This window comes from Python bivittatus, unplaced genomic scaffold (assembly GCF_059951505.1).
Source record: "Python bivittatus isolate LINGU-HERP-01145 unplaced genomic scaffold, Pbiv_v1 ctg000850_np1212, whole genome shotgun sequence".
Lineage (NCBI taxonomy): Eukaryota > Metazoa > Chordata > Lepidosauria > Squamata > Pythonidae > Python > Python bivittatus.
Genome location: NW_028277112.1, coordinates 56,054,772 through 56,081,950, shown reverse-complemented (window position 1 = coordinate 56,081,950; position 27,179 = coordinate 56,054,772). Strand labels below are relative to the sequence as shown.

At 38.2% G+C, this 27,179-nt stretch overlaps 1 protein-coding gene across 1 annotated transcript in view; it reads left to right on the top strand.

Moving 5' to 3' along the window:
• LOC103054566 (atrial natriuretic peptide receptor 2-like) overlaps positions 1-26,044 on the top strand; it is a 47,041-nt gene extending 20,997 nt beyond the window's left edge. Inside the window, exons 13-23 of the mRNA XM_088130516.1 lie at positions 1,383-1,504; positions 3,365-3,506; positions 6,064-6,187; positions 10,078-10,197; positions 12,913-13,006; positions 14,357-14,444; positions 17,672-17,811; positions 20,330-20,482; positions 21,154-21,252; positions 23,564-23,655; positions 25,689-26,044. Coding sequence (XP_087986642.1) covers positions 1,383-1,504; positions 3,365-3,506; positions 6,064-6,187; positions 10,078-10,197; positions 12,913-13,006; positions 14,357-14,444; positions 17,672-17,811; positions 20,330-20,482; positions 21,154-21,252; positions 23,564-23,655; positions 25,689-25,823 — 1,309 coding nt within the window. The 3' untranslated portion in view covers positions 25,824-26,044. The remainder of the gene's footprint in view (positions 1-1,382; positions 1,505-3,364; positions 3,507-6,063; positions 6,188-10,077; positions 10,198-12,912; positions 13,007-14,356; positions 14,445-17,671; positions 17,812-20,329; positions 20,483-21,153; positions 21,253-23,563; positions 23,656-25,688) is intronic.
• Positions 26,045-27,179: the final 1,135 nt, after the last annotated feature.

Genomic DNA, 27,179 nt, shown 5'->3' with positions numbered 1-27,179 from the left:
TTCTCCAGGCCGATTAGAGTGCGACTGACAAGGATCAAGCATTTCATGCAGAGAGGGCTGTGCTCTGGGTTTTGCAGACAGACAGCTTGTCCAAGCTGGGGGGCGGGGAGTGAGTTTATATCTTACCTCCAACTGTACTGAAAAATACTAGGATTAAACACCTAATGAAAAATTCATTTCTATTGATTCCCTGACAGAACTTTATGTGCATGATTGTGCAGTAGATTATGGATGAAATTTTTCGCCAAATTTTTATATCTGCATATGCCTATTAAGTAAGCCTCTGGGCACATCACTGAATTATATCAACCTAGTTCTAAGCAGAATTGTAGCCAGCAAGTTTAGGATGCCTCTTAACTAGTAAAGCTTTTAAACTTACTTTAATTATTTAACTGTGTGCCATATCAGAAATACTAAGAATAGGGGTGATAAAAGAGGGAAAAATTACATTTCTAATTTCATCATCCACACTCAAGAGGAATATCAAGCTGTGTCTCCTCTTGTCTTCAGCTCTCTGAATAAAGTAACCAGGACCAAATTTTCTAACCTTTTATTATCATGAACATGAAATGATGCCCAGCTCAAAAGAGAAAATCAATAAAAAATCTTTTTTATCATATTTCCAAACATCTGCTTTTCTCAAGTTCATTGAGTTTTCTCAAGTGCATTGTTTTTGAGCAGATTCCTGAATCTGTGAAATCAAGATGATGAGAAAGGTCAACCTATATAAAATGGTTTAGAATCTATGGTGCAACTTGCAGGTTTTTAATACAGATAGTCCTCTACTTACGAACAGGTTACATTCCAAGAAGCTGTTCATAAGTCCATTTTGTTTGTAAGTCCAACAAGCAAAAAAAAGAAAAAAAAGAAAAAAAGAGGTGGAGGCAGGAGGCAGGAGGCAGGGCCGGTGGGGCGTGATGTGCTCCATTGCCAGGCAAGGCAGGAGACCTCCGCCCCCTCTCCCCTATCCTCTGCCACCACCCCCTCTCCTGCCTCACCCGGCAATGGAGCATGCCACGTAAACTAACCCTTTCTGGGAACTCCAACTTCAATGCAATGGAGACATGTTTCCTTCCTGTCACCCTTCCCCGCTCACTATGATGTCTTTTTAGTTAATTTTGTATCCTGGAATAATGGGGTATGACATATCATCAGAAAGAGAAGATGCATTGGGGAGATGGAAGGAACAGAACATTATTAGTGAATATTCCCCCTTACGGCTCAATACTGTCAGTGTCGGAAAGGATACTGTAGTGTGTAACTCAAATATCACTGAAAACTTTCCTGAGTTTGTTCTGTTGAACTCTTTTAAGCTGCTGCTGCTGTTCCTTCTCCTCCTGTAATGTATATTAATGCTAGCCATTGCTCCATCCTCTGTTTAGACTTTCTTTTGCCACTGACATTGCCCAAGGAATGGCATATCTTCACCAGCATCGGATTTATCATGGACAGCTGAAATCGAGGAACTGTGTTATTGATGATCGCTGGGTTTGTAAGATTTCAGGTAAGGAGAGAAGAAGATGAAAAGCCCTTTCACCTTAAGTATTAGAAGACTAAACTAGATACTTTAAACAATTTTACAGCTAATGACAATTCAGGGTGATACCAGACAGGGAATTTTGATGGTTAAAGTCTTAGACTAGGGAGACTCAGATTCAAGCCTTCAGTTAATCAAGGAATCTACTTGAGAACTTTGGGTCAGTCATTATGTCTTAATATCTATCTAGACCCATCTATTTCTACCAAGAGAAAAGGTGGGATATACTGTAATTATGATAATAAAATCTATAAATATAGCTCTTGACTGGGCTATTAATACAGCATGTGCCATACCAACTGGATCTCCAGAATGACAAGAAAACTTTGAAATTTCATTACAACCTTGCAAATGTTGGTGCTGTTATGCACAATCTTGGGTAATTTCAATGATTGCGCTGAATAGATGTTAACCTAAATCATGTAAGATTTTGGCAATTACTGGAGGGGTTATCCCCGCCATTTACCAGGAAAACATTGTTTATCCCTGATGACAGAAGCTATCATAGTTATTAACCACAGCTCTTTAGAAAATGTTCAAATACTTTTTAAATGCGTGCTCAATCAAACTCAAGGTTAACTGAAGGTACTTCTACATGAAGCCTTAATTTCCACTCCCCAGTCCTTCACAAACACTTTGAAGCTAAACTGAGATAGTTTTCATATCTGCACATTAAGAAATCTTGAGAGTGGCTCAAGAGTCTCTTAACCTGAGGAAAGGGGGAGATACTGGCAGGCAGTGGGAACCAAGGCCCTGCCAACAGGAGAACAGACCACCAAGCTCAGCAATGCTGCAGTGCTCCAAGCAAAAAGACCAGCTTTGCTGTGATTTCAGTTACACAACTGCAATAAATCAACTCAGCTCCCAAAGACAGCTGATGCTCTGGGACCAAGCAGGTGAACTGTCGAAAAGGCTCTTTTGGAAATGCCCAAATAGGGCAGACAACTAGATCTTCCATGAGTGGGTTATAGTATTTATGCATGACCTTCTGGAAGGAAGGCCATGAGGGACAAATGATGAAAAATACATCAACACTGCATCGCAAACACCACCCCTTTTGGTATTTTCACTGCAATGTTGCATGCCAGCATATAAGGGACAGACTCATGTTATAACATCATAAAGCACATTCTGTCATTTTTTGTTCCACAGCAGTGTGTACCATTCTGCATTCGTGTAGCACTTCAGAATGTTTCACGTAAATTAGGAAGGCTAAGAGAAAGTTTGCTTAAGACTATCTAGGGATAGGTTAGTCATCTTTACCAGAAAAAAGAAACATATTGACTGAGAAAAGTTCTTAAAAGTATGCAGATTTGCATATCAACACATATTCAGGCAGTCAGTTCTTCTGTGTAGCTGAAGTTCAGATGGAAGCATGTAGAGGCCTCTCTGCAGCTCTGATAGGCTTGCAGTGCTGGCCCCATTTTTGTTAGAAATGGGCCCTTTCTTCTAGTCAGGGTGACATTATCAATCAGATTTTGCTCTATGACTCTATTACTCAGAACAAAGGAGACCAGTTCCAAGTGACTTGATATGTTGATGTCTATCAGAAAGTGATAGTTTTCAACGTCTACTGAAAAGCAGTTCTCAAAGTACTTTCTGAAGTTGGCCATGGCAAAACTTAGATGTTAATACTGGTCCTGGATGTAAAAAAACATGAATATTCTCTTGCCTGCAGGATTTTTTCAATCCAAAATTGGCTGAGAATTTTGCAGAGAAATGGCCTTGTACAGATCCACATGGTCTAACCTAGATGGTTCTAGATTAAAATAGATTGCAAAACATCAAGGGGAAAGATAATTCTTTTGTTCTTTTTCTTTGTGGAAGACTATGGTTTACAGTCCTACAGAAAAGAGGATTCAGTGATGAATTCCCGTGTTGTTCATCAGTATTGCACACCAGTATATCTGGCTCCGGAGGCTCATTCCATGCCAAACTTTGAACCAACTCCTGTTGCAGATGTATATAGGTGAGGACAATAAATTCATTTATGGTTATCTTCCTGTATCTATAAATATGGATTCCTTTATTCTTTTTATTGAATGAACATATGTGCTTTTACATTTCTGGGGTGACTGCTTGTTTTTCAAATAGGCAAGAAGTTCAGAATAGAATCTGTAAAATTTTCTTTTCCATATGCACTGTACAGCCATATATGATGTCTTATGAGACTAAAACCCCTTTCAGTTGCAATCAGTATATGAAAAATGCAAGGGAAATGGGGAAAGCAGCTTTGCTCATTTGTTGCTCTGTGATTGTTCACATTGCCTTCCACAAACAGAGGATGACTTTTGCAGAGGAGTGCAGAGCTCTGGAAATCAGATTTTCAGTATTTTTAGAATGTTTTAGTGTGGAAGAATAATCATAAAATTACCCTTACCATTTCATTTGCTGACCAATCAATAAAACATTCTCAAATGTTCTGAGCTCCATCTAAGCTCTTAGTAACCTGACACATTTGCTAAATGTTTGAAGATGCTGGTGCATTTCTAAAGACCCCGAATTCTGCAAGTCAGGCTACATTGTATCTAAGCCCCGCTTGACCCTATTTCATCACAGAGAAGATGAATCAGCAGCAAAGCCATGGAGGTATCTTTGAGGAGAGAATAATCCTGATTGCCATGAAGGAGATGAGTGTGAAAACATTCTGAAATAATCCCCTCTACAGAGAACAAGGACTGTAATAACTCTAGGCCAGTTGAATGTATTGCTTCTCTGTATCCACAAACCCTCTAAACTTCAGCTGCATAACTAGCTGTATTGCATGCAAATGTTTAGGCACCCTTGGTCAAACTGTATGCTTCAGTGGAATCCTAAAAGAAGCTAACACAACCTCTACAAGGTGAAGCAAGGTAAAATGCAACATCTTTTAGAAAATTTGAATGTATACTTACTATGTATGTGTGTGTATTTTTACTGATTTAGGGAATGTGCAAAATAAGAAAATAGTAATATACATTCAGATTCTGGAAGAGAGGGAACACAGTGCTTATTTTATACTATAAGTATAAAACTATACTTTTAATATGATAAATCAGTGTTTCTCAACCTCAGCAATTTTAAGACCTCAGCAACTTTAACCTCTAACCTCAGCAACTTTAACTTTAATCTCTAACCTCAGCAACTTTAAGAACCTTAACCTCAGCAACTTTAATCTTAAAAACAGAAAGTTTTTATGTTCATGGTACACTTCTAGACAGGTGGTTTAGTTTTTGGATAACTGCAAAACTGAATGCAACACACAACATTTTCAAATATCAAGAGTGCAATAGCACAATCTAGGAATACTTTTTCCCAGCTATGATGGCATCTATAATTCCTTATAATGGCAAATGCTTTCAACAATCCACACTTAGTTTAGAGAAGACAATGTAGGGTAAGTTTAAATACATGAAAACTTACTGTTGTCTCTTCTGTATTAGTGGCTTTTTATATGCTTCTCTGCATGCTTTAAATAGTATTTAGATATATGGATGTGATTATTAATTTGGCGAAGCCTACAATGTTTGGTCATTGTGATAAAAAAGGATTCATGAATGAGATCTATTGTAGTGATAAGGGTACTGTATCCAGTTCATCTTATTTATATCACACTGTCTCTTTGCAAGCAAGGAAAGTTAAGTTCTGTTGTTTTCAGAGGACTTGGCTGTGACTAACCTGAGCTAGATCAGAGCCTCTTTGATTTCTTTTAATTTTTTATAACATCTGCTTACCTTATGGTGTTTTGCTTCAATTCTACAGCTACGCTATCATTCTTTTAGAAATAGCAACAAGAAGTGATCCAACCCTGGTAAGAAATACCATAAATGGTTCTTAATTAAAACTGATCTTGCTGCTACTGACATTCTTGTACATGCTGCTGGTCTTTGGGTAAATGTGTATATCCACTGGGTTTCTGACGCCTGCGTTCTCTTTAGCTGTGGCAGATCTTTGTTCAGGATAAGCAGGGTGCATGATTCATTCAACATGAACAAAAGCCACTGCTTTGCATGGAACTAATAAACTGCATCTAAAGGAAAAATTGACTCCCAGAAAGCTAGCTAAGCCTCTTTATGCAACTCAGGAAATAAACCAAAGAAATTAGAGCAAAATGCCATGTTATGTAAGAAGACTTCTATTTGTGCACTAGAACTCCTCTTCCAAATTCCATAATTTGTAACTTAGTCTGTGATTACCAGTGATGGGCAAGGACCTTCCTATGCAATTCTTAGATAAATTGGTTGAAATGTGCAATAATGGTTGAAATGTGCAAAGTCTGCCTCTTTAAAGGGCAGTGTCATTTCCAGTCTAGACTTGCAATAAAAACTATATGGCAATGCCAATTTGTGAGTCCATACATCCACCCTCCTGCAAACCTTAACAAGCAGGGCCATAAAGCTAGGTGTGCTGTACAAAGAACAATAGCCTAAGCATTCATTTCCAACAGAGAGGTCTGAAGCACATGAAATCTAATACTGACTGTAATGGCCCATGTTCCCAGTCTCTCTATTTCTATATGTGTATATCTATGTGTGAAAAAACACCAGCATTATCTGTGTTTTGCAGAAGGATGATACACATTCAGAAAAATATTCTTTGTGCCTCCCTTTGGCAGAACTAATATCTGAAAAATCTGAAAATGCTTGTCCATGTGCCACAGAATATATAGAGGTAAATCTAACGTCTAGAATCTTTTCTGTCGTCTTTGTGAGTGAATTACTGTATCTTTGTAATTTGTTCCCTTAAAAACCACTGTATTGGCCTGCTTGTTATGTTGAGTACTGAGTATTTCATGGTGCTCACACTCATCCTGACCTAACAGTATCTGCAAGTCAAGTTGGTGTTAAAGACAAAATGAAGCACTGGGGTTGATCTATAAAAGCCAGCAACTTTAATGCTTCCAGTGCATGTTCCTTTTGAAGAAATGAAATGCTTTATTTTTGTTAAAAACACAAACCACCTAACGTTACCCTTACAATTTCTCATTTAAATGCCATGGAACAGTGAGTGGCATTAATATTTTTTAAAAATGATATTATTGTCACAAACTGGCATTTCAGCTTGTGTCACAGAAACAGAAGGCAGCAAATGATGCTTTTAATTTGCAATCCCTGGAGGTTTAAGACTTCTGTTGGTTATAATCTGTCAGTTCCACAATCATATTTAATAATTATGATGTTTTCGCTTATGCATTTAAAAGATGGCTGTCAGTGAGCCAAAATGTATGTCTGGGGAATGGATCTGGGTTTTTTTTTGTTTTTTTAAAGAAGTCAAATGTTGCTCGTCATTTAAGAATCACTTTGTCATACTTTAATTTCATTCTTCTTTCATGTTTAATTACTCTGGAAGCAACTGCTCTGATATTTCAGCTATACAGCAGTGTATCTACAGTACATAATTTCCCTTGCAGCTTCCATTATAAGTGTGGATGTGCATATGTGTGTTTGTCCACACACACATACATACACAGAGATACACACTATATAGAACAGAAAAATGGCATGGGAGGAAAGAGTTAAATGTTTTCTCCCCCACAATCACTTCTACAATTTTCAAAGCATTCAACTGAGAGTACTAATTACTAAACAAATCACTAACAAGAATTCCCTGTCACATCATCCACTTCACTGGGAATAGCTAGCAAAATGGTAGTCAAAATTCTATTTTTATTCATATTTGAAGATGCTTCTTGTAAAGTCAAATGAATTGAAACATAGGCATTTGTATATGGTTATTTCTTGCTCCAAAATAATTTGCTTATGTAACCATAGGTTAATTCCTTATTAGAATATGCGGAAGCAAGTAATCCAAATTCTCAGATAGGCTATTTTCAACACATACTATAACATTAGCAATAACATACAATCTGGCTTATTTCTAATTTGTCTCATTTTCAAAACTGAAGTTTAAAATAATTCAGGAGGATTCTCCAGTATATGGAAAGGAACAGGAAACATGACCAATCATAGGTGTTCACATCAAAGTGAGATTTTGTCAAAACGATTCCAGTATTTGAATTTATTTGTTTATTTATTCAATTTATATGGCTGCCCATCTCAACAAATGACTCTGGGTGGTGAATGATGATGCAAATCTCACTCTTTTACATTTGAATCCCCCCCACCCTGCCTGATACAAGTATGTAGGTCATGGTCGTTGCGTCATCAGGCACGTTTTGTAGTTAGTCCCACCCACCATGGGCACCTATGTGACCTGCATATTATAAAAGGACTGTGCAATCGTTTGGATATATTTCCAAAAAATATGCTTTGGAGTACTTGGAATTGTGAATTCCTGTCACTGACTCATTTCACAGCTGCAGCATCTACTTTAATAAGTCACAAATAGCGGCTATATTCATTCTCCTGCACACTCTGGAGCATCTTTTAGGAATGAAATCCAAACTACCACCAAGACAGGATACAGAAAGAAGGGGAGAGAGAGAGAGGGAGGGAGGGAGGGAAGGAAGGAAGGAAGGAAGGAAGGAAGGAAGGAAGGAAGGAAGGAAGGAAGGAAGGAAGGAAGGAAGGAAGGAAGGAAGGAAGGAAGGAAGGAAGGAAGGAAGGAAGGAGAGAAGAGAAGAGAAGAGAAGAGAAGAGAAGAGAAGAGAAGAGAAGAGAAGAGAAGAGAAGAGAAGAGAAGAGAAGAGAAGAGAAGAGAAGAGAAGAGAAGCTATACACAGTCATCTGACTGTTGGGTGTAACTCAAGGGCAGAGTTTATGCAGAAGGCCCAGAATTGACACCTGACATCTCTAAGTAGGGCAGAGACAGGTATCTTCCTGAAAGTGTTGAGAGATTCTTCCCCCTTAGTGCAACAATAGTAGGCTAGATGGAACAATTATCTAACTGAAGAGTCTTTACAAAATTTGGGGCATTTTGCCCCTCTCTCAATGTTCTAACATAATATCCCCAGTTGTTCAGGGGAGCTTCACAATCCTTTGAAAAAACATCAGCTGCTGGAGATGACTGAGGGAGGGGAGAAGATGAATCATTTTTCTTCTATGAAAGTCCTCAACATGTGTTAAATAACTCACTAAATATACGCACAAACAAATGTTAATCCCTGTTATCCATCCTCCTCTACCATTGTAAAATCCAAGAGATAGGTATCTGCATCACCATCATCATCACTGGAGTTCTTCGGACCAGGTTTCCAGGTCCAATTCAAGGTGTTGGTCATCACCTTTAAAGCCCCTCATGGCACGGGACCAGGTTATCTGAGGAACCGCCTCGCCCTGGTCACTTCAGCCCGTCCCACTCGGTCCAGCAGAAGGGGCAGGTTGCAGACCCCACCGGTCAGGGAATTTCGATTGGTGGGGTCTAGGCAGATAGCCTTTTCTGCTGCAGCACCCGCCCTATGGAACATCCTGCCTCCTGAGGTCCGGTGTGCCCCCTCCCTCATGGCCTTCAGGAAAGGTATTAAATCCTGGCTTTGCCAGAAGGCCTGGGGGCCAGAGGGGGGCCTACACCTGTGGAGATGGCTGGTGGGATGATGGGTTGCCCCCCCCCCCAGCATCTTACAGGTTTTTATAGGGCCAAAAAGAGGAGGTTTTTAAGGGCATTTTAATATATTTTTTAATTATTTATAGTTTTTAGCCATCTTGGAGAGAATTGTATTTTTTCTTTTTTATTGTGAGCCGCCCAGAGTCACCCGTGGGGGAGATGGGCGGCATACAAGCCGAACAAACAAATACATAAATAAATAAATAATTGAGACATAAGAGGAAGTGCATTTAAGGTGTCTGTATTTATTGAACAACAGTTTTGGTGCTACCAATCCGAGTGGGTGGGTTGTTCAGGGAGGAAGTTACAGGTAAATCCCACCACTACTTTTGGTCTCCACATATCCTCCTAGCTGTCATTAGCCAATGGTAGCATAAAATCCAGGGCTCATAACAGGTTTGGTGGAGAGGAATCATTGAGCCTGTTGCTGGGAGAAAGGTTAACTTCTCCATCCTCATGCAACTTAGTCACAATCCCAATTTGTCCAAGTTTTATTTAAGTGGAAAACAATACCTTGATGTGTTAAATGGAAGTACATATTTATTTTCAGATGTCTAGTTTGTTTGGCACATGTTGGGAGAGGATCTAAAGATAAGGCTAGTCCCTTGGTGTTCTAGAAAGCTATGAAGACTCTCCTTTCTGTGTGGGTATTTGATTTGAGTAGATGGGGTCTAGCCATTTTTAGTTATGCTATGCAGATTTGTGAGGGTTGACTTTTCCTTTATAGATTGCTTATTTTATAATTTGATTGTTAACCACTCAGAGTTGATTGACTGGGCTGCATAACATTTTTATAAAAAAATAAGATAAAATAAAGTTCTGGCATACAGCTTTCTGTATAGGAAGCTATAAGCAGGTAAAGAAGCCAGGGAGTGTTCAAAACTGGGGAAAGTATGACTGAATTGCACATAGACAACATCTTGAGTTGAGTTAAATTGGGATTTGTCAAACTTCTTAACTTGATGGCATCTGATGAATGATGGAAGAAAAGATCACAAGGCGGCTATCTTGAATTGGAATGGCTGAATTACTATACTACATTCTTTTATTTCTTACAGCTCATCAGGAAATGTAGAAAAGGCAATCCAGCACAAAGACTTACTTTTGAGCAAGTCAAGAAATTATTGTATAAAATGAACCCAAACAAAGTTAGTCCAGTTGACATGATGATGACCTTGGTAAGAATCATGGTTATTACTCTAATTAGATTAGATTTCTTTCTTCCAAGTCTCCAACCCCTGAATTCATTTGAAAGTCATTACATAGTTCTATAGTAACCCTTCCTAGTGTGGTCCCTTCCAGATGTGTTATCAATTGCTATCATGCTCAGCTAAACATTGCTAATATGGAGGTATCCCACTTCCTTTACATGGACAATATGAGGCTGTATGGAAAAACATCATCTGAAATAAAGCCATTGTTCAACGCTGTCTGAATATACAGCCAAGATATTGCAATGGAGTTTGGACTGGACAAATGTGCCACCCTTACCATCAACAGGGGAAAAATAGTGAAAACTGAAGGATCAAGATACCCTATAGAAATACCATCAAGAATCTGGATGAAGAAGATCACTACAAATACCTGACAACCTTCAAGCTGACAACATCAAGCACACTGAAATCAAGAAGAAGGTTAGTAGTGAATGCATCATTAGTGAAGAAGATCTTAAAGTCCAAACTCAGTGGCAGAAATACCATCAAGGCAATTAACACTTGGGCAATTCCAGTCATTAGATACACAGCTGGAATAGTGGGTTGGACTCAAGCAGAACTAGAAGCCCTGGCTAGGAAAACCTGAAAAATAATGACAATGAATCATGCCCTTCACCCACACAGCAACATTGACAGACTCTACTTACCAAGCAGCATAGGTGGGCGTGGAATGTTGCAAGTACACCAGAGAGTTGAAGAAGAAAAAAGGGCATTGGAAGAATATCTGAAGGACAGTGAAGAAGATGCACTGAAGCTAGAATAGAAAAGAGACATGGCAAGTCAAAGTATTACATGGCCAGTACACACACACACACACACACACAGACACAAAACCTAGCAGGCAAAGCAGATAACCAGAAGAGCTGGCAATGGCTAAGAGCAGGAAAGTTGAAGAAAGAGACAGAGGGACTAATTCTGGTTGCACAAGACCAAGCCTTAAGAACAAATGCATACAAAGCCAGAATCGAGAAGACAGCAACAGACAGCAAATGCTGCCTCTGCAAAGAAGCTGAAGAAACAGTGGACCACCTAGTTAGCTGCTGCAAGATTGCACAGACTGACTACAGAAAATGGCATGACAAAGTAGCAACAATGGTGCATTGGAATATCTGGAAGAAATACCATTTGCCAGCGAGCAAACTGTAGGACCGCAAAACAGGCAAAGTAATAGAAAATGAAGAAGCTAAAGTGCTCTGGGACTTTTGAATTCAAACAGACAAGCACCTGCCCCATAACACCCCAGACTTAACAATTGTTGATAAGAAAGACAAACAAGTCTGGATAGTGGACATTGCAATACCTGGAGACAGCAGAAGAGAAGAGAAAGAACTGGAGAAAATCACAAAATTCAAAGACCTGAAAATAGAAGTAGGACGACTGTGGCAAAAGAAAGCAAAAATGGTACCAATAGTAATAGGCGCCTTGGGTGCAATCCCAAAACATCTGAAGCACCACTTGAACACCATCGGCATTGACAAAATCACCATCAGTCAATTGCAAAAGGCAGCTTTACTTGGAACAGTTTATATCTTGCAACAATGCCGTTAACACCATCAAACAACATCTGCCTATCCCAGGTCCTTGGGAAGGACTTCATGGGTGGATAAAAATGCCAAATCCTGTCTAAACATCTGGCTGATTATAACAACAATAATAACAGCCACCCGTGAAACAATCTGTAAATAACAACAACAGTAGGCATTTTGTTTTGTAAAGGGAGATACTGCTTTTCTCCTTACATTATACCAAAGGTTTAAATATACATCCTTATGTTGTTGGTATTCTTGATGGATCCCATCATACTTTTCATTGCTCAGTCCTTGTCTTCTATTATCCATCTTTCATAGTTTTGCTAGCCTTCTTCCTGATAAATAAGCTTTCTATATTCAGAGAGATTTGTAAATAATAATAATAATAATTTTAAAAAGCCTGATTCCCTAGATCATGATGCTGTTGTCTAAGGAGGGGACTGTATCAGAAGTAGCATATTTGACTCTCCTATAGGACTATATCATATTTGTGGGGAAGAAGAGTTTGGGAAGCTCCTCCTAGGAAGGTGGCTACAAGAGAGAGGGGAAGGCAGGCTAGGGTTACCAGATCTGGGCTGCAAAAAATCTGGTAACCAGTAAATGGCAGCAAAGAGAATTTTCTGTGTTTCTTTTCAGCTCCCTAGTGGTCATCCAGAATTTTGCAACCCGGGTCTGGTAGCAGCAAGCAAGACATTTTATTGGTTCAAAGCAGCTGCCTGGTGCTGAAAAATGCTAATGGCTAAAGTGAGCAAGGAAGTTGTTCATTTCCTCCTTCCTCCCCACATTGTTTCCAATATTACAACACTATATTAAGAGCACTGTGACAGAATAAAAAGGCAACTTGAAGTGTAACTTCGTAACACACTTCCTAGTGCTGGATGCCAAGGTTTAAATATTCTTTGAAGGGCTGCTTCTTGGCTGCCTGTACAAGTGAGCCCCCTTTAAACATTGTAGTCATTGCCATGTGGCATTAAAATGATTTTAGACACACACTTCGGTTTTGTTGCAGAAGATGTGTGGGCATAGCCTCGCAAAATTTTCTCAGGAGCCTGATGGCAATGCAAGGCAAATCCAGTGAATAGATAGCTGATTATTGCTCACTGAATACGCTCCACAGTTGCCTGAGTTGAATGCATTTTATTTTGGCTAGATGGAGAAATACAGCAAGCACCTGGAAGTCTTAGTAGCGGAAAGAACACAGGATTTAACATATGAAAAACAGAAGACAGACCGTTTGCTGTATAGTAAGTGATCAGCATCAACAGGAATGCAACTTATTTTGAGAAATAGTGACTAATGTATGCATAGTTCTGTTAAAAAGAGATTTTAGACTTGCTTAGTGATTCAAGTATTTTGACTTTCCCTTTTTAGTGTTTTGTAGGATGGGGAGAGTTAGTCAAACTAGGGAAAAGAAACAAATGAAAGCTGACATTAGTTGAAAGTAGACAAATAAGAAAGGGCAAATGTATTATTAAGCTTCCATTGGAAGCACTCTTGGATCTGTTTGTTCTTTGAGGATCATCATTCAGATTCCTTGTCAAGATTCTTGTGCCTTCACTTAACAAAATTATACACAAGGAAGAGTTCTTAGCCATTTTCACTTAGTTTTCACTACTTGCATCGCTTAAAAGGTGTACAATTAACCCAATTAAAATGCTAAATTGAAATAAGTTGCCTCTTCAGCATATAGTGAAAACATCAAATAAAACTCTAATGCTTCAATATATTATTTTCAGAGCGGTCCCAAAGATCTCAGTATATAAACCAATAGCTATTCTTTACTAATGATTAATGTTCAGTAAACCTCAGAATAATGATTGGTTCATAGGTGGATAAGGTTTCAGGCAAAAGATTTGTAATAGCCATCTGCTGGCTCCTCCATTATCTATGAAAAGAACCATCTTCTCACCAGTTCACCCCCAAAAAAAGAAAAAAAAGCCGACAGAAAAAAAGTAGGAAAGTCTCTGCCCTAACACATTGGTGTTTCCAACTGGAAATCATTCAGTTGCTGAAATTCTTGTAACTCTGTCCCTTTCATCGCAATAAATCTTGTAAAGAAGACTCTGAAAACCTTGCATGGAAGTATGAGTTGAGTCAGCTGCCAAAAGCCGGACACCGAACAGACAGGAATAACATAGACAAAGAAGCAAAGGGAAGAAATGGTTTGATGTGAAATATATAGATTTAGTTGTTTATTATCTATTTATGAATTTTCAATTCTGCTTTTTTCATTAAAATAAATCCTAAAGTATGCTACAGTTACTTAGAAACAAAGAGAAATACATAAGTAGGCTTTTAATCCAGGAGACAGGAAAAATAAAAAAAATGGAGTATGCACATTTTAGGATGTTATGATTTTTAGTTATGGCTGGGAAACTGAGAAATGGAAAAGAACTTTCATATCCGTATGATAGTGCTAAAATAAAGGAACTAGCTCAAGGTCCTTGATGTAAACTGAAATATGGTTAGTTGATTTGTTATAAGGAGATACTTGCACATTTAGACTAAGTATAGTTTTCCCACTGTGAAAGTGCTTTATGTTTCAATTGCCATGTTATGATAGCAATAGTAATTTCATTAATTATACAAAACAGGTATGTTGCCAAAACAGGTTGCAGATGATTTAAGGCAGGGGAAACCATTGCAGGCCCAAAGTTATGTAAATTCCACCATCTTTTTCAGGTAAGCAAGAATTACTTTTAAGTTGCAAGCTAATTGGGGTGTGTAAATAATTTCCAAAGATTTAAAAGGAGTTCTGTAAACTACATTATAGACATACAGTACATTTATATCTTTTCACAATTGGCATTATAGCACTGCATACTATCTTGAACTATAGAAAAGCTACTACATAAGAACATAATATCTATTAATACGTTCTTTTAACATAAGAACATAATATCTGTTAAAAAAACCCCACAAATTGTAGCATGCCTGTTATTTGTACCCATGATGAGTAATATATTCTTCTACCATCTTCACTATACTTAATGATCTACATTAAAAGAAACAATTATTGTGTGTTTGTTATTTATCTATGCTATGGTGTCTACATTCATTCCACATTGGACTTTGAAAAAGAAAAGAAGGGTAAGTCCCTTTGAGGTGTGTAATACGGTATGTGCACATATGGGGTGTGTCAGTTTAGACATCCCACTGGTTCCCACAAGAGGTCTCCAAATCCCACTTGCAACTCCTGGGGAGAGCTGTGGCACCAGTCACATTACTCCAAGGAAATTCTCCATGCCTGGAGTTTTCACATTTTTTCAGGCCACAGAACCTGTTAAAAAACAAAAAAAATCTCAGAACCCTTGATCAAGTGCAGTGTTGTCCAAACTTGGCCACTTTAAGATGAGTGGACTTCAACTCCCAGAATTCCCTAGCCAGCATGTTCCCCAGCCAGTTGAAGTCCACTCATCTTAAAGTGGCCAAGTTTGGACAACACTGATCAAGAGGCAAAGCTCTACTGAGAAAATAGACCACATCCTGGCCTGGCCTGGCCTGGCCTGGCCTGGCCTGGCCTGGCCTTGCCTTCTCTTCTCTTCTCTTCTCTTCTCTTCTCTTCTCTTCTCTTCTCTTCTCTTCTCTTCTCTTCTCTTTCTCATGGAACACCATCAAGTTCTCATGGAACCCTAGGGACCTTATTTTGGGCAACCCAAAGAGCTAAAACCATCCTATCTCTCCATACTCAGGTCTGAGATCTGATTGGGTTCCCTTTATTTTTGAAAGAGAGAAAAGAAGCATACTCATTAGCTGTGTATTTAAAGTAACATGCAGTTTCATAGGTATGATTAGAAACTGGGAAAATAGAATGAATGAGTGTGGGTATGGGTGTTCTCTAGCAAATCCTCTCTTCCTATGATAATCGTATGATCCTATAGCTATTGATGCTGGAACTGAGATAGTGCCATGTTAGCAAAAAGGAAGAAGTTGTTCTAATTATTATAGAGAAATAATAAACTGCACACTATTTTATATAACAGTTATTTGGTCTTCCCTCCTTTTCTTCCTGAGAGAAACCTCAAAATTGGCCTGAGCTGTACATTTCTGTGTTCAGCAACCAAGTCCATTAAAATTCTGCAGATTAATGTCTACTGATTTATGCTTACATCTGCTTGTCTGCAGATGGGGATGTTTTATACCTAACAGGAAAAACAACTCTGAGAGATTTATATACCCAACAGATGTAAACCTAATATATAGATAAGAGGTTATCTAATCTCCTTGTAAATTAAATTTAATTGATCCAGCATAGCCTCCCCCCACCCCCCCTTTGGCTTTTTTTTGTCCTAAAAAAATTGAACATACAGAAGATTCTTTGGCAGTCAGGGATCTGCTGGAATCTTGGCAACTACATTACAGGATTAGGACAGCATAATTTAAACATACTTGTGCTAGGCAACGCTCAGCTTTAAGATCAAAAGCGTCTTCTTGTTTCAGTTTCAACTCTCAAGTGCTAATGAAAAGCACCTAATTAAATTGATATGGCTGGATTTAACGTTAGCAACAAAAACAAAAATCAAAACCACTGATCTTCTGAGCACAGCTGCTTAGAGTAGACAGAGCTAGTGCAATACTATTCCTGGGAAATTAAAAGTAAAGCCAAAGCAACATCTGATGAGTTAAGAATGGATTTCAGGAATCAATCTTGCTTATATAACAGAACTCAGCTTAATTAGACTAACCAGAAATAAAATTAGATAATGACATGGCCTCGCACCCAATGAGGTTTAGAGTTTCATATCTAATTACTCATTAAGGGCACAACCAGAATAAAATACACAGAGTACTAATGTATGTTCATACACTGCACATAATTGGTACCGATGAAAACTGAACACATGTGTCCATGGGTAGCAACAAAGCAGTTGGAATGATAGAAATGCTAAGAGCCTCAATTGGCTAGACCGTTACTTACTGGGGAATGAAATTGTCAACCAATTAAAATTTTCATTTAATTTATTATCTGCCTTTCATCAACTAATTGTTTATATTGTCCATTATAGTATCTCTGTAGAAATGTCATTTTACAGACTAAGAGAAGCATAAGTGAATTTATAAAATAACAAAAATGATATTTTTTTCAATGGAAGAGCTGTATTTTATTTATTTACTGGGGCTTATATGCTGCTGCAATCCAGCAGGCCTCTGAGTGATCTACATTCCCTTCTTCAAACTACAGTCAACCAATTAAAAGTTACTAAGAAAGAAACTGAGGCTGCTGAGAACAAAAACACTGAAGCACAACCCAGAAATAATAATGTATTTCTCATTGTCTGCTACAAAAGTGCTTTGAAACAAAAACAGCCTCCAAAACTACACATGGAGAATATTGGATATCATATTTGTTAAACTGAGTTCCATAATCCTTGATATTTCCTCATCCTGTAGGTGCTCTGGCAACAATCCCTACTAAAGATCTAATGGTTAGTATTTGCTGGTCAGGCCTTTCTGTTAGAGTCTTATTTGCCATTTAGTTGACTGAAAAAAGCAACAAATTATTACAGGGAATTTAGTAGTGATGGTGAGAGCCAGTTTGGTGTAGTGGTTAAGGCAGCAGGCTAGAAACTGGGGGACCGTGAATTCTAGTACTGCCTTAGGTACAAAGCCAACTGGGTGACCTTGGGCCAGTCCTCCTCTCTCAGCCCTAGGAAGCAGGCAAGGCCAAATCACTTCTGAAATCTTGCCAAGAAAACTGCAGGAATTAGTCCGGGCAGTCACCAGGAGTCAACACTGTCTTGAAGATACACACAAGATACACACAAAGTGGTGGTGTGATGGAGGAGGAGGAAACCACTGTTCCATGAACAGAATTTGCAATGTGTTATGAAAATCTCATGTCAGTTTCAAAACATTCTGAAATCCTTTTGGGACACACCATGACTTACTTGCTTCTTCTTTCTTTGCAGTGACATTGTTGGCTTCACTCAGCTCTCCAGCACCAGTACACCTTACCAGGTGGTTGACTTTTTAAACAAACTCTACACAACCTTTGATGAAATCATAGATAATTATGATGTCTACAAAGTTGAAACTATAGGAGATGCCTGTGAGTTATTAAAAATAGCATTGTTCTTCAAACTGTCTTTAATTCTAAACTTCACCCTTACTATTAGGCAGCGGAAGTCAATGACCTCAGCCAACAAAATTAAAGGACAGGAAAGGACAGGAAATTATAACTTACTGTATTAACATTATATTATTATGGGTAGATTGGTTGTGTTTGGGTACAATATGCCTGGATTGGGAAGAAGAAACAGGTGTACATCCTCAAAAAAACCCACTTCATGTTTTCATGTTTCACATAGTAGTTTTTTTGGTCAGGCATTTTTGTTGTCTTTTAATCCATAGAAGAACACCAGACTGGATAGGGCAAACAGTGATTGCACTATTTCCCTTCCCAAAAGTACAGGGTTTGTTAAACCTTTAAATAAAACCAGTATGTGGATTAATAAGGTCTCTTCAAGTGCTACATTAGAAAAAAACCACAAAGTTAAAACAATGAAACATGGAACCACAATTCTATCAATTCTGGATGGGTGACACTAGGCTATAATATAGTAATATTTTAGATATACAGTATAGTAAATTTGTACATGTATAATACCTGCCTCTTTAGTTACTTTTTAGTAGATTTTTTGTATTTTCTATAACTTTTTTTCTCTATACATCTTGGATTTATGTTATTTAGTTCCTTGATAATGTTCATTAATCGTAGTTCAATATGATTAAAATAAATTTTAAAAAACAGTTTGGTAGCAGCAGCAGCACCATGCTGTTTGCAAAGCCTTTTCCCTTTTGGAAAGACCACGAGATTGTGCAAAGAGGTTTCCAGTTCAGCTCTTACTTCAGATAACAATCTATTGGCAGCATAATATTTCTTGACCTTTGCCCACATCTTCATAATAGGATTAATTATCCTAATCTCATGAGAAGTATCTAAACTCCCATTTAGCAAGTAGCTTAACACAGTACCATTCCAGGGATTCTCAAAGTCTCAAATTAGCTTGTATTTTTTTTAGTAAAGAGAAGATGAAAGAGACTAACTCATGGTGCAGTAAAATGCAAATGCAAATCCATTTAGATCAAAACAGACAATGATTGAAGGGATGATGATTTATAATTATTTATTATATTTATCACGGTAAGGTGAATGAGTTGTAGTTTTCAGTTGCTCTCACAGTCATGTAGAGGTTACATTTTCCAATAGAGGGTTCTCAGGATGGCTTGTCCCTGCAGAGATTTCAGGAATTTCTTCAGATTATGTTGCATCTAGGCTTAACTAAATGCCAGAGGATTTTAGGATTTAGACAGCTGTCATATGGATGGGTTACAGCCATGAAAATGAATGGGTCAGTCAACGCTAGGCATGGGAGGATAGATTAAAGGGCTAGAGTGGCATGCAGGATAACACAAGTCACTTGAAGCAGGGCATTGCTGTATGTCATGCAGATAATGTCTTTCTGACATGATGAATTGCAATACCCATCACGTTATGAATTAACATAAATCCCAGCAATTTCATTGAATCAATTTGAAATATAACTATGGAGTTAGACATAGTTTTATTTCAAATTGACTCAGTGAAATTGCTGGGATTATGTTAATAATGACTAACTTAATTACCATTATTATAAATTGGATCCAACTAATGAACGCAAAGAAAGTTCTTTGAAAGTTTACAGTGCATTTCACAAACCGTATCATCAACCTGGTCTTGATAATGGAAAAAAAAAACCATTTAAAACCTGGCTTTGCCTTTTCCACAGCCTATGAAGTCCTTTTGTCTATTTTTAGATTTTTCAGAATTATTTGAGTCATAAACCATCTTGATATCTGTATTTTAATAAATCATTTTAATGTAATGGGAGGTATTGTCACTGGCAAATTCTAGCCATAACTATTTAAAATATTAATACAGTGCCAAGATGAGATAGATATATCCTAGCCATTCTACTGTTTGGTTAAAGAATCTTTGTGTTAAAGTTTAGCCAATTCTATATGAAGTAAAAACTTCTTAACAATGGCTACTCCAATTCAGTAATCTGCAGATGTTTGCTTTCCTGGTGTGTGAGTTGTTTTGTGTTAGGCACGTGCAAATCCATATAAGTCTGGTATGTTTTCCTAGCGGTTTTATAGGGCAGTATTTTAGGATTATTGTTTTACAAACTTTAAAAAAATGTTAAAAATCTGTCTATTTCCATTCATGAATTTCCCTACCATATTGAATGTGTGAACACAAAATTTGTTATATTTTATATCTATGAATTAATATAAATTCCCCAGGAACCCTTTCTCTTAAATGCAAATTTTCCCAATACAAATTCTTTCTTAAACAAATAATTACCTCTTTTTGTACAAAACTTTCAGAAATGTATTTTACAAACAAGTGATTTCATTTTTCTATTATTTTTAATAGAGGCTAGAGAATGCCATTTAGTGCTGCCTGATCCTACAGACTGTACTTGTTGGATTTCATGTATATGTATGTGTGAAATTGAAACTGTGATATGAATGTTGATTATAATCTGCCACTCTTATGTAATTATTGTCATTTTCTTTTTTAGATATGGTAGTATCAGGAGTGCCAAGAGAGAATGGCATTCATCATGCCAGTGAAATTGCAAGTATGGCTCTGGATCTTGTTTTGGTGTGCAAAACATTTAGGATTCCACACAAGCCTGATACCCAGCTTAAAATTCGAGCAGGAATCCATTCAGGTATTGGACTGTTCAGCTCCATGACCAATGGTTGTGATGAATGTTGGATATGGTAAAGGTGAAATATGGGTATTAGAAATACTAGCCTTGGCACCTATCTAGGTGACCAAATGACAGCAGATTGATTTCATTCATAATAGGGAAGAAGTGGTAATGGGAGGGAGAACTTTATAAGTATAATCCTTGGGGGTGGTGCGAAGTCATCAATTAGAAGTGAATGATAATTATGTTTCATCTTCTTAAAAAGCTTTGGTCTAGCAACAGTTGAACTGGGCATTGAACTGCCGTCACTTGACTCCCACTGATGAATAGTTTCAGTACTTCTGGTGCTTAGATTTAGACTACTTGTAACCAACCAATTTACACTGGTACAAGTAACTTCTTAGATTGGGTTGCAAATTACTGCACCAATGTGGTGCCGTCTATCTTTTCTTTTCCAAGTGCAGCTGTATCAGCTGAGCATCTGCTTGCTTCTTAGAATGATGTCACTCCTGGTCCCCACTTGCAATCCTGACTCTCTCTTTTCCATCTGGTTCCCTGTTCTTTAGTCCTCTTTGACGCAATTACTCCTCAGATAGGTAACCTATATGCCTAGCCTTTTCCATTGTGATGAACTGTGAACTCTTGTGAACCTCAAGAGCTAAAGGAATCTTCCTACTTGCCTTCTTTAGGTCCAGTTGTGGCAGGAATTGTTGGAACCAAAATGCCACGGTATTGTCTATTTGGGGACACAGTCAACACAGCCTCCAGGATGGAATCTACCAGTGAAGGTAAAGTGCATATTTAACAGTAGTCTCAAGTAGTGAGCTATGAGTTGGTATTACCTCAGATTTCTTTCCTGACACAATCTGGCAGGATGGGCACACTCCAGGTCTCGTTGGCTAAGCAACGTTGGCTGGTGGGGTCCAGAAGATGAGCCATTCCTGCTGTAGTGCCCACTCTCTGAAACATTCTCCCTCAGAGATTAGGTTGGCTCTGGCCCTGCTGGCCTTTCATGTGGCCCTAAAGACCTGGCTCTGTTCCCAGTCCTGGGGCCCCGAGTGTGTGAGGGGACCTGTCTCCTGGCTATGTAGATGATAGTTGGTTTTCTCAGCTGCTATGTATTTTAATTTTGGTATATGTATTTGTTTTTAATTTTATTATTGTTTTTATTATTGTTTACTATCCAGAGTCATTGCTGAGATGGGCAGCTATATAAATTGATTACAGTATTATTATTATTTGACTAATTCAAATATAGAGTTGTTTGGAAAATTGATGTATCTTTCTCTAGTAAAGTAAGGCCATGCCATCTTAAACTGTCATGACGAAACTACAAATATGGCTAAGAAGGCCCTAGAAAACAGTTGTTCATCCCTGTCTTAGATTAACAAATTTAGAAGAACCAATTCCTCTCTAGGTTAGTTTTTCCTAATCTAGTGCCCTCTGAAGAATTGTGGAAGTTGAGGATCAGTACATCTAAAAGACAATGGAGTCGGGGAAAGCTCTGCTAGAGAATCATAGAGTTGGAAGAAGTCCTTGAATCTGTGAAAGATGACTGACCAGCTTCCACTTGAATACGTACATCCAACGAAGCAGAGAGCATTACCTCCCTTAATAGCTACTTCTTCTGTCAAATTCCTCTTATTGTTAAGTTTTTCCTAATGTTCCACTGAAATCCTCTTTCCTATAATTTATGACTATTACTCTGTGTCTGGGACTCTGGAACAATAAAGAACAAATCTTGATCTTCTGTGTGACACCCCTTCAAGTATTTGAAAATGCCACCATATCCCCCCGCTGTCATCTTCTCTCAGTCTCTCCTTGTATGATTTTATTTCTAATCCCCTGGTCATTGTTGTCCTGCCTTGTACCAAGTTCATTTTCTATGTATCTTTTTTTAAATACAGTGTCCTGAATTGGACATAGTACTCAAGAGTTCTGATCAATCCAGAAGTGAAATACTACTTTCCATGATTTGGAAAGTGTAGTTCTATTGATGAAATGTAGAACAGCATTTATCCTATTTGAAGTCACATCAGACTGCTAACTCATATTGAGTTTGTGATCAACTGCTATTCTAAGATCTTTTCACACATATTATTAGTAAACTACTATCCTCCCTCCTATACTTGTACTTTTGATTTCTTTTCCTTGACCAAAAAACTCTGCACTTGTCTCTACTAAATTTCATTCTATTATTTTCAAGTCACATATTTAATGTAACAAGATAATTTTGAATTCTGTTTCTGTCTCTAGACTATTGGCTTTCTCATGTAATTTGTGTTATCCGCAAATCTGAAAAGTATTCCCTCCACCTTTTCATCCAAGTCATCAATAAAAATGTAGATTATTGTGGCCAGAACCAAACCTTACAGTGCCCAATTTGCTTCCCTTTGATTCCATTTCAAACCACTGATGAGCATTTTTAATTATGTTTTTTAAGCTAGCTATAGATCTATAAAATAGACATGCCATCCAATCGATAGTAACTAGCTTGCTAATCAGAAAATCATGGGATACTTTACCAAGTACTTTCCAAGATATATTATGTCCACAGAATTTTTCTATACGTGTCCTTTAAAATGAATGGGCTATCATTCTCTTGCTCTGTTGGACCATGGCCATTGAAATTTAAGTTATTAGTGCTTTTACTGATCTTCCTCTTAAGTTTACCCAGCAACCCCATGCCTTAAAATTAAGGATATTAAGCTTTTCCCATCTCTTAATTTCCATACAAGGGATAATATAGAGGAAAACTTTATACCTGCTGTTTATGCAATGAATAGCAGTTAATATCTAAGTGAAGTTATGCATAAGTTGGAAACCCACCTTGGCAGGTGGAAGAATCATTCTGTCAACCATGATAAGAACTTAAGAAATACTATCAGATGCAGAGCTGTGGCTCTGAGCCCTTGTTGACAGTCATATATGTATTCCTAGATGCTTTCAAAGTAAGACTTATCATATGTTAACTGGTAGGATAATTGTAGAAGCAAGATCAATTTAAGAGTGAGGGTCTCTATTATAGTTCATTGTCTCTGAACATGGATTTTTCAGCTATGGAAACAATGGCAACACTACTCCTCTTTTTCCCTTTAGCTCTCAAAATACAGTGCAGTTCAAGCACATACCAGCTGCTGCAACAGATTGGAAAGTATGTATTGGTGTGCCGGGGGAATTTGCAAATCAAGGTAAATACGTTCAAGCTTTCCCCAAACGGGAAATGAATGGTCATCCTTTAGCAGAGTTTGTTTTAACCCTTCTGTCCATATTTGAAATATGAATTGCATTCATGCTGGAATTGCTCCTTAGGCCAATTTACATTTAATGTCTCCCCCTGGGACCCTGGGAATTGCAGTTTGGTCAGAATATTGAGAGTTATCATCACCCTAGGGCCTAATTTGTGCTGAGGTTCTCCAGGAACTATTTTTAACCTCAAGCTATAATCCTGGAAGATGAAGCTATAAAATACTGTAGAAGAAAATACCATTTTCTGCAGAAGAAAAGTTTTATCTCACCACCAAGTAGGATAGCTGCAATCAATCACCTTTCATTACGGATGATAAGAGTGCCACAAAGGCATTCCCCCCCCTCCCCCAGTTCATTTCAACGCAGCAATTAAAAAATGCTCAGTCTGCAGATTCCTGATTAGGAAGACTCCCAGGATTTCTTCCGTGGCCCTCACCTGCCTTGAAGGGCACACACACTTGAGGCTGCTGCTTCTTTCCTGCCATTTGTGTGTGTCCTTGTTGACTCCTGGAGACTGCCTGGACAAGTCCCTGCAGTTTTCTTGGCAAAGTTTTTCCGAAGTGGTTTGCCACTGCCTCCTTCCTATGGCTGAGAGGGGGTGACTGGACCAAGGTCACCCAGCTGGCTTTGTGCCTAAGGCGAAACTAGAACTCACAGTCTCCTGGTTTCTAGCCTGGTGCCTTAACCACTACCCCAAACTGGCTTTCTCCTGCCATTTTTTTACTTCCAGCTTTCAACAGCCCTATCAGAGAAAGCAGGAAGCAGCAGCTGGAAGGCAGATGCCAGGAGTGGCTTTTTCAATTTCCTTAGAGTGTTGACTGGGTTTGGATGGCGGCTGTCTGCCTTTCTCCCTCTTCACTGAATTCCTTGAGTCCCCTCCACCCCACTGGTTAGGTATATTCATTGCCTAGAACCCTGCTTTCTTCTGCCTGTCAGTGTCCTACTGGTTTATCTCTTCTTCATTCCAATTTGCTCCTAACAAAGGCATAACTCCCTCATAGGCATTACAGGCATTGCCTTTTGTCGGGGGTAGGGAGCTATTAAGAATGATAGATACTCTGTATATCAGAGGTGCTGCACTCATTAACGGGATCCAGGGAAGCACTAAAGAATATGTGCAATGCAAAGCCTGTATATGGCTTATTTGTTTCTTTGCACATTTTTAGAGTTAAGAAAGACCTGAATAACTTGAATGTGGTGCAAGACCAAAAGAATTCTGATGCATCTGCATAGTTTCATTCTAAAACAAAAGTCCGTTAAAACAAAGAAAAGCCCTTTTTGGCTGTTCTTTGCTGACCAGTGGATGGACAAATCAGGCCATCTTTGGTAAATCAAGTAGTTAGTTAGTTAATGGCTAGCAACATCAAGACAGGGCAGGCTATTAAGCCCCATGTGTCTGACTTAACACTTCTATCCTGGGCATGTTCTGAAACTGGTTTTCCAGATTGGACAAAAAGAGAAATTAGCTCTCTGAAGATTGCCTATTCTGCTGGCACAAAGTGGGGAAGAAGGAAGGTACATTGGGCATGGGCAAAAAAAGCCTGTTCATATTTTGGCTTATTAAGCTAAGAGAGGATTAGCAGAATTTTCAGAACATGTTCTTGTTTCTTATTTCAGAAACACATCTAAGCTACTTCTCAAAACTCTCTATTGAGATCCTTAGTGCTCAAATCGGGAGAAGAATAGGGATGTTTTCATTTCAAATTAGCCAAGATTCAGCTGAGTTTTAGGTTTACAGAAAATTAAATTACTTCATGCCTTCCTTGTAACCTTTACCTGCAGCTCTGTTAATTAAAATCCATGTTTGAGTTGATTAATGTCCACAGTAATGCTTGCAGCCTGTGGCTCTATTCAAACTTCATTTTAAAAAGCAGTGGGCTGGTCTGCTCCTCTGTTGTCATGGTATGTAGAGGAAATGTTCTCAGAAACAAAGTATGGTTACTGAAATGCTCTATTTTCATGTTTTTCATTTTAGGGGAAAGGTGACATGGTGACATACTGGCTGGAAGGAAAGAAGTCTGGTATAATTCAGAAGAAGGTATTAAGCCCAGGTGCAACCTCTGAGACTATTAACCAGAGTGGTTTTGGTATCATTCCTGGTGTTGTATAGAATGGCCCATTTTCAAATCCATCCCAAAATAATGTGATCAGGTGGCTGGTGTCTGTAGCTTTGTAGGAAATTATAAGCAGGAAGAATCTGAGTTATCTCAAGGTTCTTGTTTTTAAAAAAAACAATACAATCAATACAATTCTCAGCTCACGGATTACCCCAAGTAGACTTTGTGGAGATTCAAGTGTTATGCAAGCCATGGTTTGATTTTTTTTAGCAGTTTAAGCTGGGACATGCATCTAGATTCAGCCCTGTTTGTTTATTTATAGCTAACCTGTATGTTCTCTGAAGATCTCAAAGTGAGCTGAGGACACACATGATTTTCATCCTGTCAGTGGTTGTGGCTTAGCAAGAGATGTGAATGCAGTCATGGTAATTTGTAAACCATGCTTTGTGGCTTGTGTTTGACCACTAGTTCTTCAGTGAAACATGGTTAAAATAAGCCATGGCTTAGCACAATCTTATCCTTGTTCACATCAGCTTCAAGGTTGCTCTGGTTGTTATTGAACTATAACTGCTTCGCAACCCTTACTGGTGCTATGACGGGTGGAGGTATCAGGAGTTGTACAATCATGAAAGCAAGAGTAGGCTTCATTCTTTCTCCTTGTTATGTCCCTTATACACCATCCTTCTTATCAGCTACCTGGAGGACGTGGTTGTGTGGAAGAACATGCTCCATATACTGTACAGGTGAAACTCGAAAAATTAGAATATCATGCAAATGTTCATTTATGTCAGTAAGGCAACTCACAAGATGAAACCAATATATGAGATAGATGCATTACATGCAAAGCGAGATATGTCAAGCCTTACTACTTTGGTATAATTGTGATGATTATGGCATACAGCTTATGAAAACCCCAAATTCACAATCTCAGAAAATTAGAATAGTGTGAAAAGGTTCAATATTCTAGGCTCAAAGTGTCCCACTCTAATCAGCTAATGAATCCATAACACCTGCAAAGGGTTCCTGAGCCTTTAAATCAGTGATTCTCAACCTTTTTGAAGCTGCTGCCCCCCTAAGGAGCGGAAAATTTTTCAACGCCACCCTTTGTGAAAATCCTGTAATTTAGGATATGGGGAGGGGAGGGGAGGGGGAGTTACTGAATTATAAAAGGCAAAAATTTTAAGTAATTTTTTTCAGTAGACTTACACACCAAATTTGTTCGATTTAACTCGATACTTTTGCCCTGGAAGGTAATTGCATTCCTTTTATTAAAATTAAAATGACTAATGCAAAAAAAAATGCTTAAATGCTCTTTTATCTAAATACGTTTATTTCAAAATGCTGTAAATACGTTTATTTATTTTTTTGATGCTTGTTTTTTTAATTTTTTTAATTTTTAATTTTATTAA